The sequence below is a fragment of the Gorilla gorilla genome, chromosome 1 (genome assembly GCF_029281585.2).
Source record: "Gorilla gorilla gorilla isolate KB3781 chromosome 1, NHGRI_mGorGor1-v2.1_pri, whole genome shotgun sequence".
In the NCBI taxonomy this organism is placed as follows: Eukaryota; Metazoa; Chordata; class Mammalia; order Primates; family Hominidae; genus Gorilla; species Gorilla gorilla.
In genome coordinates this window covers 105,012,022-105,026,330 of record NC_073224.2, presented here as the reverse complement: position 1 = coordinate 105,026,330, position 14,309 = coordinate 105,012,022, and the positions used below count along the sequence as shown (strand labels likewise).

Genomic DNA, 14,309 nt, shown 5'->3' with positions numbered 1-14,309 from the left:
GACCTAATATGAAAAAATGTTAAATATTTTATGATTGATTTTTATATTGATAATATATTGAAATGATAATAGTTTGGGTATATTGGGTTAAATAAAGTAAGTATTTAAATGTATCCGTTTCATTTTGATTTTTTAATTTAGTAGCTACTAGAAAATTTGAAATTACATGTGTGACTTAGATTCTGTGTCTGTTGGGTAGCTCTGCTCTGGAGACTTTGAGACTTCAGAGACCTTGGGCAGCAGCATGTCCCAGCACCAGTCATCTGTTCCCCAGAGCGTCAGGGGCTTCCCAGAGAAGATTTCTCTGAACAGCATTGCTGCTTCCGCATTGCAGAGAGGGCAACTAGAGTGAGAACCTTCAGCGTCTGACTCCCAAGTCCCAACCTAATAAGCTGCTGGTGGAAGGTTATGGAAAGGAGCGGGAGGGCTGTGCCCCAGGAAATCTGTCTGGTACATTATACACTAAAGAAAGGGAAGTTGCTGGGATGCTGATTGAGTTGTGTGTGCATGGTGGGTGGGGAGGTTGCAGGCTCAGGGAAACTCGTTTCTCAAGCAGGTCAGTTTCTCCAGCCCCACTCTCCTGTCTGCCTGGTTCTCACATTCACCTGTGGTACTACCCCCATATTCCTATCTCTGCCCCACTAAAGAGCGGCCTGCCTGTGAAGTCCAGCTTCACCTCCTCAGTGGCTCTGGGTGTCTCATTTGTCAGGCAGTTTGAGCTGGGAATCTTCTAATGAGTGGAGTCTCCTCAGAGCAAGGACAACAGCAGCAGGAATCAACTAGAAAGCTCACAATGCTTGCATCTGGTTTGGTGTAGGGGTGGGTGGGAGGAAACTAAGGACGCTGGGTAGATGCTGCTGTGCAGAAAGGCTCCCTAGGGCCATGTGATTCTTCCCTTCTCAGTCCCTCCTCCGGCTCCTCTCCTCTCCCTGTCACTCCTCCCTTCAGTGATGCTGAGGCTGTTGCTCTGTTCCTTGAGCTTCCAGCATCTCTACTTCTTTTTGGGCTCTGCTTTGCCCTCTATTTGAAGCACAGTCAGTGGTACTCAGCTGTTTCACCTCCTACTCCACCTCCCCATCTGGGGGTCTCTGTAAATCAGTGACCTCTACCCGGAGACAGCTTCCCACTGGGGCTGCACTAAGCACAGAACCAGAGGAAGCTGAAGAAGGATGGTGGAAATTAACTAGGCAGGCAGTTACTGCTGTTCCCCCTTCCCTCCACTTCTCACTACAGCCTGCTGTGCCCTCCTCCCTGTTCCTCCACGCCTAGTCTCTGCAGTGTCCTGGGTCTCTCTCCTTTGACAACTGCGGATTCTTGTGTTTGTTAGTCATTATCTTGGAGTTCTGAGTTTTCCCCAAGGGCACTAGGGATCTGTGACGCAAAAATGATGGGGAGCTCCCATGGAGAAATGGGAAAGAGAGGCAGCAGCTGGGTGTCCCAGGTGGAATTTCTATGTAGGGGTCCCCTGGAAGGTAGAGGATCACTCCTTCTCCAGTTCCAGAGATGGGGAGTGAAAGGGAAAGGATTGAGGCTGAAACTGGGGCTAGGAGTGCTGATCCCTCCGGGCATGGAGGTGGGGGTGCAGGGGGGTGAGGAAAGTGAAGGTGGGAGGGGCACTCCTTACCCTGTTTGTCAGGCAGGTTAGATGGAGGCAATGCCATTGGGACACATAATCAATGGGCAAGCAGAAAGAGAAGGAGCCGGGGAGATATAACAGAAATGAGGGTAGGAAATAGACTGAAGTAAAGAAAACTCCGGAGATGACATTTAGTTTTGGCTGCTACTGTTGTGGCCCTTTGACAGCAGGTTTAATGATCTGGTAGACAGAGGAAGGTGGTAGAGGCTCATGCAAACACAGTGCAGTATATGGTCTGTCCTCCCCATCCCACACTCTGTCCGCATCCTCTTCTCTGTAGCCTGTGGGTCCTTTGCTCTTATTCCTGTACATAGGGGCAGGGTTGGGGTGGGGAGCAGAAAAGAAAGGGACTCTGCCTGGTTGACAAACAGACTCTAAGGAGCAAGTGGCACTTCCCAGCCCCACCTCTGAAATAATCTTATAGCCGTGGTTGGCAATTGGTTATTAAAGGATATAAGCGTGTGTGAAGAAAGCCTAGTGGTTAGACTAGCTGACTAGCGCTTTGATTACGTTTCCTGTTTTGTGTGTGGAGGGGGTGAAGCGGGGGCTGGACTAACGACGGGGTCTGCATCTGCAGCTCCCTGGGACCCTCAGAGAAGAAATGACAATGCTATCCTCAGACCGGAAAAGCTCAGGAAGCAGACTCTCCGGCAGGAGGCACAACGCAGGCGGGAGGTGCAGGAGAGCGGTGCTGCTTGGGACTAGGTTCTGGTTCAAGCAGCCTTGGTTCTGTCTTCCCCTTTGGTATCTGAAGCAGACTTGGTGGGTTCCCCACTGGGGAAGGAAAGGTCAGAAGAGCTTGGCAGTGACCCGGTTACCCCCAGAGTTTTTATCCCCAGAGGGCCGAGGTGCCACAAAGTCAAAGGTCATGTGATGTTTGACCCGACCTTTGCCCTTGCTCCATAGGGCAATCAGGCCAAAGCAGAGGGTCACTGAGGTGAGGAAGGGGAGGAAGCCGACTGCCAGCACCATGGCCACACCTCTGCTATCCAGAAAAAAAGGCCCTGGGATCCCTGGCACGGTGATGTTGGGGTCAGAAAGTGTGCCGTTTGGTGGTTCCACCTGGATGACTTCCAGCCAGGTCCTCAGGGAGTCATTCCCAGCGACATTGCTGACCACACAGACATAGGCCCCTCTGTCCCGTAGCTGCACTGAGCGGATCTCCAGTGTCCCATCCTCTAGGACCCTTACTCTCCCAGCCCTGCCCAGCCAAGCCCCATGAGGCCTCATCCAGGAGACAGTGGGGGCTGGGTCTCCATCTCCAGAGCAGGAGAAAATGGCATGCCCGCCCTCCTCTGCAATGACCCATCGAGGCCCTGACTTTCGGATCAGGGCTGGTTTGCAGGTGAAGTGCCCTGGAGGCAGGATGTCTGAAAACTCCTTCAGGCTCTTCCCCTGGACATGCTGGGGGCCAGCACAGGCAGGGGGGGACGTGCCAAAGTCCAGGCGGCGGCGGAGCCGGAGCAGCCAGAGGAGGCGGCAGTCACAGGTTAGGGGGTTGCCAGACAGCCTCAAGGTGACCAGTTTGTCTGGAGAAGGGAAAGCTGTTTCCTCTAGTGTCTGAAGGGCGTTATCTGCCACATCCAGGAGGTGGAAGGCAGTCAAGCCATGGAAGGCATGGGCAGCAATGGAGGTGAGGCATGCCCCTGACAGGCGTAGCTCCTGGAGCCGCACCAGGGGGCTGAGCCTTCGGGCTGGGATGGCTGAGATGGGATTCTGAGACAGATCCAGGACCCTGAGGAAGCTGAGGTGGTACAGTGCTTGGAAGGGCACCGAGCTCAGATTGCAGCGAGTGATGGCCAGGCTGCTGAGATTGAGCCCAACCAGGCTCCCAGGGTCCAGAGCCTCCAGAGATGGCCAGAGGTGGATCTCCAGCTCCTTGAGCTGCCCCAGCCCCTGCAGGGCCCCAGCTGGCAGCCTCCCAATATCCAGTTCTCTAAGCCTTAGGGCCACTAGTGCCGGGAGACGGGCGAGGGCTAGGCCAGGCACTGTGCTGAGGTTGCAGCGCTCCAGGGTGAGGGTGCTCAACTTGGCCAGCCCTGCAAAGGCCCCCGGAGCCACAAATACCAGGTGGTTGTCCCCAACCTCCAGCTTCTGGAGGCTGCCTAGCTCCCCAAAAGCTCCATCTAGGAAGAGAACAATCTGGTTGAGGCGGAGGTCCAGCAGGGTCAGAGCAGAGAGGCCTGAGAAGACCCCAGGCCCCATGATTCTGAGCCGATTGCCCTGCAGCCTCAGGGTGAGTAGGCTTTGTAGGCCATGGAAGGCCCCGGGCTCAAGGGTTGAGAGCTGGTTGTAGCTGAGGTCCAATTCCTGGAGCAGGCTCAGGCGGGAGAGCATTCCCCGCTGGAGCCCCCACAGGCGGTTCCCACTCAGGTCCAGGAGCTCAGTGTCCAGTGGGAGTCCTCCAGGTACAGCCTCCAGTTGCCTGTGGCCACAGAGCACAGCCTGGGGCTGGGAGGTGCAGTCACACACAGCAGGGCAGCTGCCACCGCTCCCTCCAGGTAGGAGGAGGAGGAAAAGGAGCGGGGGCCATGGGGGCCAGGCTTTTTTTGGAGCTGTGGCTGCATCCATTCCCTCTTCAGTCCTGGAATAGATGATGACATGGCCCTTTTTGGAAAGTGGCTTCAGATGATGGTGACCCTGGACTTCCTGGCCCTTCTTAGAGAGGAGAGAAATCGGTCTATCTGTCTCAGCATTGCCAACAAGTAGGGCACAGAACCAGGAAGAATTCTTGTGTGCCACCTCCCTGGGGCTTCCTGGAGCTTCTCTTTGGGGAATCTCTGCTTTCCTCCCTCTTCCAGCCCTGGATAACCAGCCAAGTGCTTACTGGCTCGTGGAACCCTAGCCAAGCCTGATTTCTGTGGGGAAAAAGCTTATGGGAATGGGGCAGGGAACAGCAGGGAGGTACTGAGTCTTTCTGTATGGGGTTTCCTGATGTCTGTGAGATCCAGGAGTATCTCAGGTCCCTTCTCCCTGATACCTGCTCTTCCCAAGCTCTGCTCTGTCCCTCTCTGCTCACGCTTATTCTTTCACATTATGTACCCATAGTTTTGCTTAAGGCTCAGGGAGATCATGTCCTTGGCCCAGAGTTCCCTGTCCTGACTGGAGAGGTCCTCACCTTGACTAGCTCACCCAAGGCTGGGAAACATGCAGGCCTCAGCTCCATCCCCATGCTGAGCCCTCTTCCAGCCTGGCCCAGGGCCTGAGCCCTGGACTAACAAGATCCAATCTCCCCAAAATGCCCTGTGTGGACAACTGCCAAGCTGTACATTAGCTGTGGCATAGGATGCAGGGGGCACTTGACTGGGAAGCTGGGAATCCCCTGCAAGAGCCCAGGGGCAACTGCTTCTCTACTACAATTGAAGTTGGGGTGTGTGAGGGACCCAAAGGATGCCCAGGTTTTGAGTTCTGTTGCTTGGTCTTCAGTTTTGGGCTTCCCTCATATCCCTCCTTAATGGTGTTTGGATTCTGGTCCAGTGTGTGGATCTGAGGGAGAGCTCTTGTCCCTTTTGGCCTGAGCTGCCTGAGAAATTCCCAAGAGACAGATTGTGGACCAGGGAGCATAGATAAGTGAGGAGAGACAGCATCTGACCAAGCGCTGTAGGGTGGGGAGGAAGGGAGCCGTTGGCTGGCACAGCAGGTATCTGGGCACAGACAGTGTGCAGAGCCTGTAGACTTATAGTCAGTTTCTGGGTACCAGGTTCCGGGAACCCTCAGGAAGATGGTGACTACAATGGCTGAAGTGACAGAGGAGAAGGGGCCCTCTAGGTGATGAGGGCCCCTGACTCATCCTGTTCGATGTCAACAGGGACCCCAAGGCAGAGGAAGTACTGGAATTGGCAAGGGATGGCTACAGAGATAGGAGCAAAAGCCCATGGATGCTCTCTGGGATACAGCGCGTCTGAGTCTCTGCTGAGCGGCAATCCTGATCACCTTTGGGCTTGTGGGCTTCAGGCTCTCTGGGCTCTACAGGGTCAGCTTTCTACTACATGCCCTGTTTTTTCTCATGTGGAACTTAGGAGAGGCAGTTTAAGAGACGGTCATTTCTTCCCCTTTCCTTCCCACTTTCCACCTCCTAGAAGGATCATTCTAGTGGCTATCCTACAGCCACTTGAGAGGATTGTCCTAGTTGGGAAACTAAAGAAAGAGGCCAAAAGAGCAGAGGGATGCAGAAAACTGGTGTGAGGCTTGGGGATGAAAAAGAATAACGTGGGGCAAAGACTGTAGAGCAGACTCTTCTCGCCCCAGACTGACCTAACAGGTCTCTGTGGCATGCCCAGAGCTCTCCCGGGAAAGATGGCCCAGCCTCCCTTGTTCTCCCTAGGCTTGTTCTGGGAAGTCCACCTGACAGCTAGCTCTTCATCACTTCTGCTGCAGTTCCTGCCCATCCTCTGCCCTGCATTCAGCAAAAGTGCAGTGAAGCATGTAACCCAGCTTTCTTCCTTCCTGCTCCTGTGAGTTTCCCCCGAGTCCCAAAGCCTGCTGGGCCAGGGGCTGAGGGAGCTGGAGCAACCTATTTTATTTCTAAGGTGGCTAATTTAATCACAAACTTCCCTTGCCAACCTCCACGGCTGCAGGACCGGCTTCCGGCCACTTTGCAGGAAGAGAGATGTCAGAACCACTTTTTTGTCCCTTCAGTGGGATGGGGATATCACCAAGACATGACCCTTGAAGGCATCACCCCTCAAGGGTAGGGAGCCTTTTTCTTGTCTTTATGTGGCAGTCCAGAGACACTTTTGAACCTGGGTATCCTGTATCCTCTTTAAAGCACACCTGACTGACAAATGGGAACTGTGTGGGGAGAGGGTTCCTGGGGGAAAGATTTCTGGAAGATCCACACTGATTGTGGAGAAAAACCCTTCCAGAGGAAGGGGAAGCACTGGGGAGATGGAAGGGAGGCCTCCTTGGAGCCCTTCCACCCAGGGGTACTTGGGATATTTGAGTTTCCCCCTCAAAGTCCCATGGGGCCAGGATTAATTGTTAGCAGTGTGGGGGCCCAAACCCTCTTGCCTTGAGGGGCACACTAGTCTGGCCTGTCTCGGAGAATGTTATGGAAAAGGGCGGCTGCATCTTTGGGACAGAGAGTGGGGGCACTTACCGGAGAAGCGGGAAGGTGGCATCAAGTTTGGCACTGCATCTGTCCAGCGCTGGGGGCTCTGTCCCATTCGAGCTGCACCTCAGGCCCCTGCACCTTCCCTGTGTGCCTCAACCCCCGCTGCCTGGCTGTCCGGCTACCGCCTGCTGCTGCTGCTGCTGCTGTTGCTGCTTCGGCCGCTGCTGCCAAGACTGAGGTGGAGAAAAGAGCCAGAAAGCATTTCTCCTTTTTTTTTTTCCTCTCTCTCTCTCTCTTTTTAAACCAGGCAAGAATGAGTCTGCAGCAACCCTGTTGGTGCAAAATAAATAAATAAAGCAACCAGGGAGGGCTGCAGCAAGCACCACTACAGGCTGGCAAGTGACAGGGGAGGGAGCCAGGAGGGAGGCTCTGGTGCCAGGGAGGGGTCATGCAATAGCAAGAACAGCAGGTTCTAGAGGATCTCTCTGACATCCTGATTCCCCCACTGGGGAGCTTGGGCCAGCCACCTTCCAGAGGATTGTCTTTTGGTCTCCCAGATGTGGAGCAATTCTGTGCAACCTCTAAATCTAAACGTTCCCCGTGGGTATCATTTATGGGAAGTTCTCAGTCTAGAGCATCTCCCGTGGGGCTCAGTTTGAGGTTCCTACAGTGGGGGTTCCTGAAGATTCGTTCACAGTCCTCACTGAGGGACTGCTCCACCTGGGGAGAAACTGCAGGGGTGGGGTGAGGGTGGGTTGGATCTGTATAATGCTGATGGATAGCTGAGCTGGAAACCTGAGTCTTGACCCAGGAATGAGGGTGGAGAGCAGGCATGCAGGTAATCTAATTTAAGAATCTCCCCCACCCTCTGACACACACACCTCTTGCCTTTAAAATCATTTTATAAAGAATGGCACAAGTTGGGGTTTATGTTTACTCAGATGAACCCGTCCCCTTAGAGGACACAATCCCACCCCCAACCCCCCAACTCCACGACTGCCCATCATTGCTGTTAATCCCTCAGGGGAGGGTTCACAGCTGTTTATGAAGCCAAGAGAGGTTCTGGGCAAGATCACAGCTGGGGAAACAGGCCCAGGCCCTGCTCCCTGGTGTCCTCCATGCTGGAGTCAGCGGTGCCCAATGACGGGGTGATGTGATCACATCTGCTTCCTTCTCCACAACAAGAGCAGGGCTGGCGGGCAGGCCAGGAAAGTCCTCCAGGGTCTGATCTTGCCTTCCGACTGACCAGTGCCAGCGACTTCTGCTTCTCTTGGGTCTTCTAGTGGTAGAAGACAGCTGGAGCTGGGGTGGTATTTGGATCACCCCAGGCCCAAGATCAGTGGACTGGAGCACCATGGAAATGTTTGGGAGGGTCCCTCAGGATTGGGACTTTCCCCTGAGGCCTCTAGGCTCCTCCAAGCTGTGGCCTCAAGGATAAGAGAGATTGTGTCAGGTTCATGTGTCTCTGGAACTGCATGATTGCTGTTGAGTCTGTATGTGTTTCACCTGTGTATGGATATGTGTCTCTGATCAGATTTGTGCCAGCCCCTAAAGTCTATTTTTAAAGTGCACATAAGAGGTTTGAGTTTTAACTCTATGTCTGAGATGCTCTTGGCCTTCATTGTACCCTAGTCCCACACCCAAATCCCATAAAACAATTATCTCCAGCCTCTCATCCTCATCCCATCCATTTTTGGTTAGACCCCAGGTAAAGGGTAGGGTGCCCAAATACTTCCTTGCTGAGCTGGGAGGAAGGCAGAGGCAGAAAATGTAAAGCTCCAGATTCATTTTATACAGGTCCTTCTGGGCTCTCACTGCCAGTCTCTGAGCTTGATCCATCTCCCCAAGCCGAAGCCCAAAGGGAAATGCAATGAGGTATTTCAAAGGCTTATTCTTAGCTTCTGAGCTTCTGAATGAATTGTGTTCTATTCATCCAGGGAGCCCTGGATGCCCCTGTTTTCTTGAGGATGTCTTGGTCCCCCAGAAGTCCTTATATCCCAGCCACCCCATGCCTTCCAGAAGCTGGGTGTGAAGGAATATGGGAAATGAGACAGGTCAAAGCTGAGGCTGGAGATGGTGTTCTGCCAGCCCCACCCTCTGGCGATTGTCCCACTGCCAGGCCGGCCTGCTGACAGAAAGCCAGCCGCAGCATCTGCTCACTTCCAAAGAGCTGGTGGGGACCACCCTCCAGGGTTTATGGGAAAGGAAAAGGGTGAGGGTGGAACGGGGTCCAGGGAGGTGGGCCAGCAGGCCATAGGGAGAGGCAAGGAGTCCCTCTTCCAGGTCACTTGGACAGCCCCACAGGTGACTCGGTTTCAGTGCTGAAGAGCTCCTTGTAGAGTGGAGGGAAAGCGGCTTGGACCACGATGGGGTGGAGGTGCTGGAAGATCTGCAGCCTTTCCACATGCTGGCTACACAGGCTCCGAAGCTTCCCCTTGGGTGGCAGCTGGATATGGGTTAATGGGGAAGGGAGGGTCAATACTTCAGCTCTCCTCAGAGCAAAGAAGTCCGCTCGTTCTTCCTGGGCTAGGACAAACCCTCCTTGCCTTCCCCTTATGTACTTGGCACTTTGGCACCAGCCAAATCCCACTGGTAGAAGTACATGTGTGTTCAGGACAATGGAGGGAAGCGAGAGTGGGTGGCGGACAGGTGAATGTTTTCTGGGTGAAGCCCTCAATTTATGTTCCCAATACTTCTAGAATGAACCTTGTCAAAGACTCTAATGTGCACTTCGTGCTTTTATAAGAGTGACTATCTGTGACTCTTGTTGTATGCTGTCACATGCCTCTGCCTTTGTGCATGTTGTTCCCCTCTTCCCATTACTAATCCTTACCCTCTAGTGTCACCTCTCCTAAGACTATTTCCCTAACTGCCTCCCATCTGGATTAAGGGCCCTTCGTTTGGGCTTTCCTCTGTGTAGCACTTACTACATTGCAGGAAAATGGTCCAATTTGTCTGCCTTCCCACCCTAGATTTCAGCTCCTTGGCTGAGGTCTCTCTTTCCCTGTCCCCTCTGTACCTATCATAATGCTTAGCACATGGCACATGCTTAATAACTCTTTGAACTAAACAGACTTTCTAAGCAGGCACCTAACACTGCAAGTAGCAAACCAATGCTGCTAGCACTCAGCCAAAGGGGAGATGAAAAAGGCACAGAAACCAGTGAGCAGATGGAGGCAGGGAGACCTCACTGGAGCAAGGCTGAAAGAACAATTTATCTCTTGCAGTCTCCTCTATAACCAAGAGGCTTAAAAATGTCTTTTGCCTGCCATTGCCTCCCTCCCCCAGCTTAGTTTCCTTGGAAAGAGGCAGTCAGGGAAAAGCAGGCAGCAGGGTGTGATCCCTTCATATCTCCTGGATTCTTTCTCTTCCTCACCACTGCTTTATTCTGAGCTTTTTTGGGCTATGGCAATAGCTTCCTTCATTCATTCAACAAATATTTGTTGAGAACACGTCTGGATCTGAGCTAGGCACTGTGATGGCCTCTAGTGATATATCAGATATATCAGTCAATAAAGTATAATCTGTACCTTGATTAAATTTACATTCTGGTGAGGGGCCCAGAAAATAAATATGTAGTGTGTCAGATGATAAGTTCTTTAAAGAAAACTAAAGCTTTTTGTATGGGGTTACTGGTTAGGAAAAACCTCTCCTGAATGAAGAGATGGAGTAAGCCATTTGGAAAACTGGGGGAAGAACCCTCCAGGTGACTACAATAGCAGGTACAAAAGCCCTGCGACTGGGTTTGATGTGTTCGAGGAATAGCAAGGAAGAAAGTGTGGCTGCAATGGGTGTTTGAAGGGGCAGTGGAAGATCAAGTGAGAAAAGAAGGCAGGGATCATGTTATGAGCCACTTGACCATGATGCAGACTCTAGATTTGATTCTCGGCATCACAGGCAGCTACAGGAGGGCTGAGAACAGGAGTCAAGGCCAGGTGTGGTGGTTCATGCCTGTAATCCCAACACTTTGGGAGGCCGAGGTGGGCGGATCACCTGAGGTCAGGAGTTCGAGACCAGCCTGGCCAACATGGTGAAACCCTGTCTCTACTAAAAATACAAAAATTAGCCGGGCGTGTAATCCCTGTAATCCAAGCTACTCAGGAGGCTGAGGCAGGACAATCGCTTGAACCTGGGAGGTGGAGGTTGCAGTGAGCCGAGATCACACCACTGCACTCCAGCCTGGGCGACAGAGCAAGACTGCCTCAAAACAAACAAACAAACAACAATAAAAACAAGAAAAAAACCACAGGAGTGGGGCATGATGAGATTGCATTTTTAAAAGGGCTACCGTGGGTGCGGAGTAGGTGTGGTGTGGTTGCTACAGGGCAGATGAGGGTGGAACAGGGGCTCAGTTAGGAGGCCTCTCTTAAAGTCCAAGTGAAAGCTGAGAGCTGGTAGGGGCCAGGGTGGTGGTAATAGCAGGGAAGGTGATGTATTTTGAAAGCAGATCCAACCAGATTTACTTTCCAATTGCTCTCCCAGATTCCTGTCTCTCCTCCTTCAAATCCATCCTGTAGCAGATTAAAGTTCAAGTTCTTCAGAGCACAGACTGTGTAAGTCATTGCTGTATCCTTAACACCCAGCCCTGTGCCTGGCACATAGCAAAGGCCTGCTTGAATAATTACATAAATGGTTCCTTTATACTGGTTCCAAAGTAAATTGCCTAAATGACAGCTCTGATTGTGTCATTTTTCTAGCCTTTGGAGCTCCCTGTGGCCTAGAAATAAAGCTTTAACTCTTATATGGCATTGAAAGTCCTCTCTGATTTGCCCCTGACCTAATTTTCAGGCTGATCATCTGGTGCTCTTCTGCCCCATCAGTCTATCCCAGCTCCTGATTTTACACTTTAGTGAGGATGTACCATGAGCGATTCTCCACATACACACTATTTTGCCTCCTTATTTTTCTCCTGTTGTTCTTGGTCTTCATTGTACCCTAGTCCCACACCCAAATCCCATAAAACAATTATCCCCAGCCTCTCATACTCATCTCATCCATTTTTTTGGTTAAACCCCAGGAAAAGGATTTTTTTTCATTTTTTTTGTTTTGCTCCTATTGTTCCCTAAGCCTGGAATGCCTGCCCCACACCCATGAATGCCTGTTAAAATCTTAAATCATTCATGGCCTAGTATAAATGTCATCTTCCCTGGGAAGTATTTATGACCCACTCCTTTTACCCCCAAATTATTTTTAATCCCTGTTTTATACTCTCATAACATTTTCCTGGTGTCACTTATTATAGTTATACATAGGGGACACAGGGATAGAAAGAGCGCAAAGAGCACTGGGATTCAATCTTGCATTTAAGTCACTGAAGTCTCCTGATAGCTACAAGGAGTTTTTTTTTTTTTTTTTTTTTTTTTTTGAGACAGAGTTTGCTCTTGTTGCCCAGGCTGGAGTGCAATGGCACAATCTTGGCTCACTGCAACATCTGCCTCCCGGTTTCAAGCGATTATCCTGCCTCAGCCTCCCAAGTAGCTGGGTCTACAGGCGCCTGCCACCATGCCTGGCTAATTTTTTTTATTTTTAGTAGAGATGGGGTTTCACCATGTTAGTCAGGCTGGTCTCGAACTCCTGACCTCAGGTGATCCACCCGCCTTGGCCTCCCAAAGTGTTGGGATTACAGGCGTAAGCCACTGTGCCCGGCTGCTACACAGGGAGATTTGAACACCTGTCCTATTGACTGGGTTGCCATGAGGATGAGAAAGCATGTCAGCAAAAGCACTCTGTTAATTGCATTATTATTATATCACATACCACATTCTACTCTATGTTAGAGTTAGTGACACACAGATCTCTTCTTCATACCAGATTAAAATCTCTTGGTGGGGGCAGCGACCAAATCTCCGTGTCTTTCCACAGTGCCTTGTACAAGCAGGTGCTGGGTAAGTGCTGGCTATATTAAACTGAATTGTTCCCTGGAGGTGCCTCCCAATTCCAGGCCCTCTAACTTTCCAGTCTTTATGCACATGGAAGTAGCTGTTCATTCCCTTAGTTCCCACTGCTGATGCAAGCTCTCTAACAGAGAGTGGTACTCCCGCACTCCCTCCTCTGTACCCGCAGACCCCGGCCCTTGCAAACTCTGATGTTACAGAGCTGGCGATGGGCCTGGCCTCTTCTACCCCAGGGACTGCTCCTACCTTTGCCAGGATGGTTTGGCGATGAGTCTTGCAGAGATGATGATGAAAGGCCAGCTCCAGATTGTACTGCAGCTGTTCTACTTTCCTTTTCTCTTGGAGCCCTGGCCGGTCTGGAGGAGGGGGTGGGACCGTAATGAGAACAAGAAAGAACATGGACATTAACTCCCAACAAGAGGGTGTATCTTTTTGGACATCTGTGCTGGATAGAGGTCTTCTAAGCTGAGCGCGTGCATGTGTGTGCCTTGGTTTGATAATGGTAAGCTCTGGGACATTGGGCTTGGCTAGCTGTCTACAAGGAAAACCGGGAAGAGATGAAAGGTATGAGAATTTCTGATCTCCTGACTCCAAGCTACCTTCTCCCTGGTAACCTGATATTCCACATAGCTCATTCAATGCTAGGCACAAGGATTCTGTCATAGGGGTAACAAGAGTTGGAAAAGAGCTCCCCCATGTACGAAAAGGGCTCCTGATAGGAGGTGGCCTTCCTGAAGGTGCCCAGGCCTGCACTAGGGGGCTTGCAGCAATCTGTGACTAACTTTTGCCCTGATTCTATAAAATACCCAGAAGTCGTCTTTAAAGTTTTTATCTTCTAGTTTGAGGGGCATATTTAGGTGTCCACTCACTGGCAGAGCCAGAAGACTGATAGTCTCGATCTGCAAACTCAGGTTAGCAGCTTGACCCACTTTCCTAGGTTCTCTGAATATTTAGCATTCATCTGGCTCAGCCCAGCTACTCCATGCCAGGGGAGTGGATAGGATATCCAGAGTCTTCCTATTATAGGCATACAGCCTTAAAATTAGTTCACACAGAGCAGTGATTCTTAATCTTGGTGGCCTGGGGGTGGCTGTTAAAATTCAGTGCACCCCTTATCAATTACAGACGGTCCCAGTCTTATGATGAGTTGACTTACTATTTTTTGATTTTATGTTGGTGAGAAAGCCACTTGCATTCAGTAGAAACCATACTTTGAATACCCATGCAACCACTCTGCTGTTCACTTTTAGAACTATATTCAATAAATTACATGAGCTATTCAACACTTTATTATAAAATAGGCTTTGTGTTATATGCTTTTGCCAGACTGTAGGCTAATGTAAGCGTTCTGAGCACATTTAAGGTAGGCTAGGCTAAGCTATGGTGTTCAGTAGGTTAGGTGTGTTAAATGCAATTTCAACTTACCATATTTTCAACTTACGATAGGTTTATTGGGACATAACCCCATCATAAGTCATGGAGCACATGTACACTGGAATCTCTGGAAGTGGGACCCAGGCAGCAACAGTTTTTAAAGCTCCCCAGGTGATTCTGATGTGTGCTACAATGAAATCACTGCCATAGACTAACAATCAGACACATTTCTGTCAGGAAAGTGGCTCATTTCCTCTCAACCTCATTTCTCCCCACTTCCCACAACCCCACCTTATGCTGCTCTTGTCCCTCTCTGAGAGTCCTCTGAATCTTTATTTTAACTCATTTTATT

At 50.9% G+C, this 14,309-nt stretch overlaps 2 protein-coding genes and 1 long non-coding RNA gene across 5 annotated transcripts in view; 1 reads left to right on the top strand and 2 right to left on the bottom strand.

Moving 5' to 3' along the window:
- Positions 1-1,594: 1,594 nt before the first annotated feature.
- Positions 1,595-7,019, bottom strand: LINGO4 (leucine rich repeat and Ig domain containing 4). Its single transcript, XM_004026666.4, has 2 exons — positions 6,735-7,019; positions 1,595-4,220 (listed from the first exon to the last, which is right to left on the bottom strand). The coding sequence occupies exon 2, from the start codon at positions 4,205-4,207 to the stop codon at positions 2,426-2,428; it is 1,782 nt and encodes a 593-aa protein (XP_004026715.3). The 5' UTR covers positions 4,208-4,220; positions 6,735-7,019; the 3' UTR covers positions 1,595-2,425.
- RORC (RAR related orphan receptor C) overlaps positions 6,934-14,309 on the bottom strand; it is a 26,445-nt gene continuing 19,069 nt past the window's right edge. Inside the window, exons 10-11 of one of the 3 annotated variants that reach the window (XM_004026659.4) lie at positions 12,830-12,939; positions 6,934-9,135 (exon numbers count right to left, since the gene is read on the bottom strand). In XM_004026659.4, the coding sequence (XP_004026708.3) occupies positions 8,974-9,135; positions 12,830-12,939 (272 nt within the window). In that variant the 3' untranslated portion in view covers positions 6,934-8,973. Of the gene's footprint in view, positions 9,136-12,336; positions 12,555-12,829; positions 12,940-14,309 lie in introns of those variants that run through there. The other 2 variants (XM_019022713.3, XM_055359220.2) reach the window with 2 other exon arrangements.
- The window catches only part of LOC109026009 (uncharacterized), a 9,200-nt gene continuing 7,397 nt past the window's right edge, over positions 12,507-14,309 (top strand). The window contains exon 1 of the long non-coding RNA XR_008670642.2: positions 12,507-12,574. This is a non-coding gene — a long non-coding RNA (uncharacterized lncRNA). The remainder of the gene's footprint in view (positions 12,575-14,309) is intronic.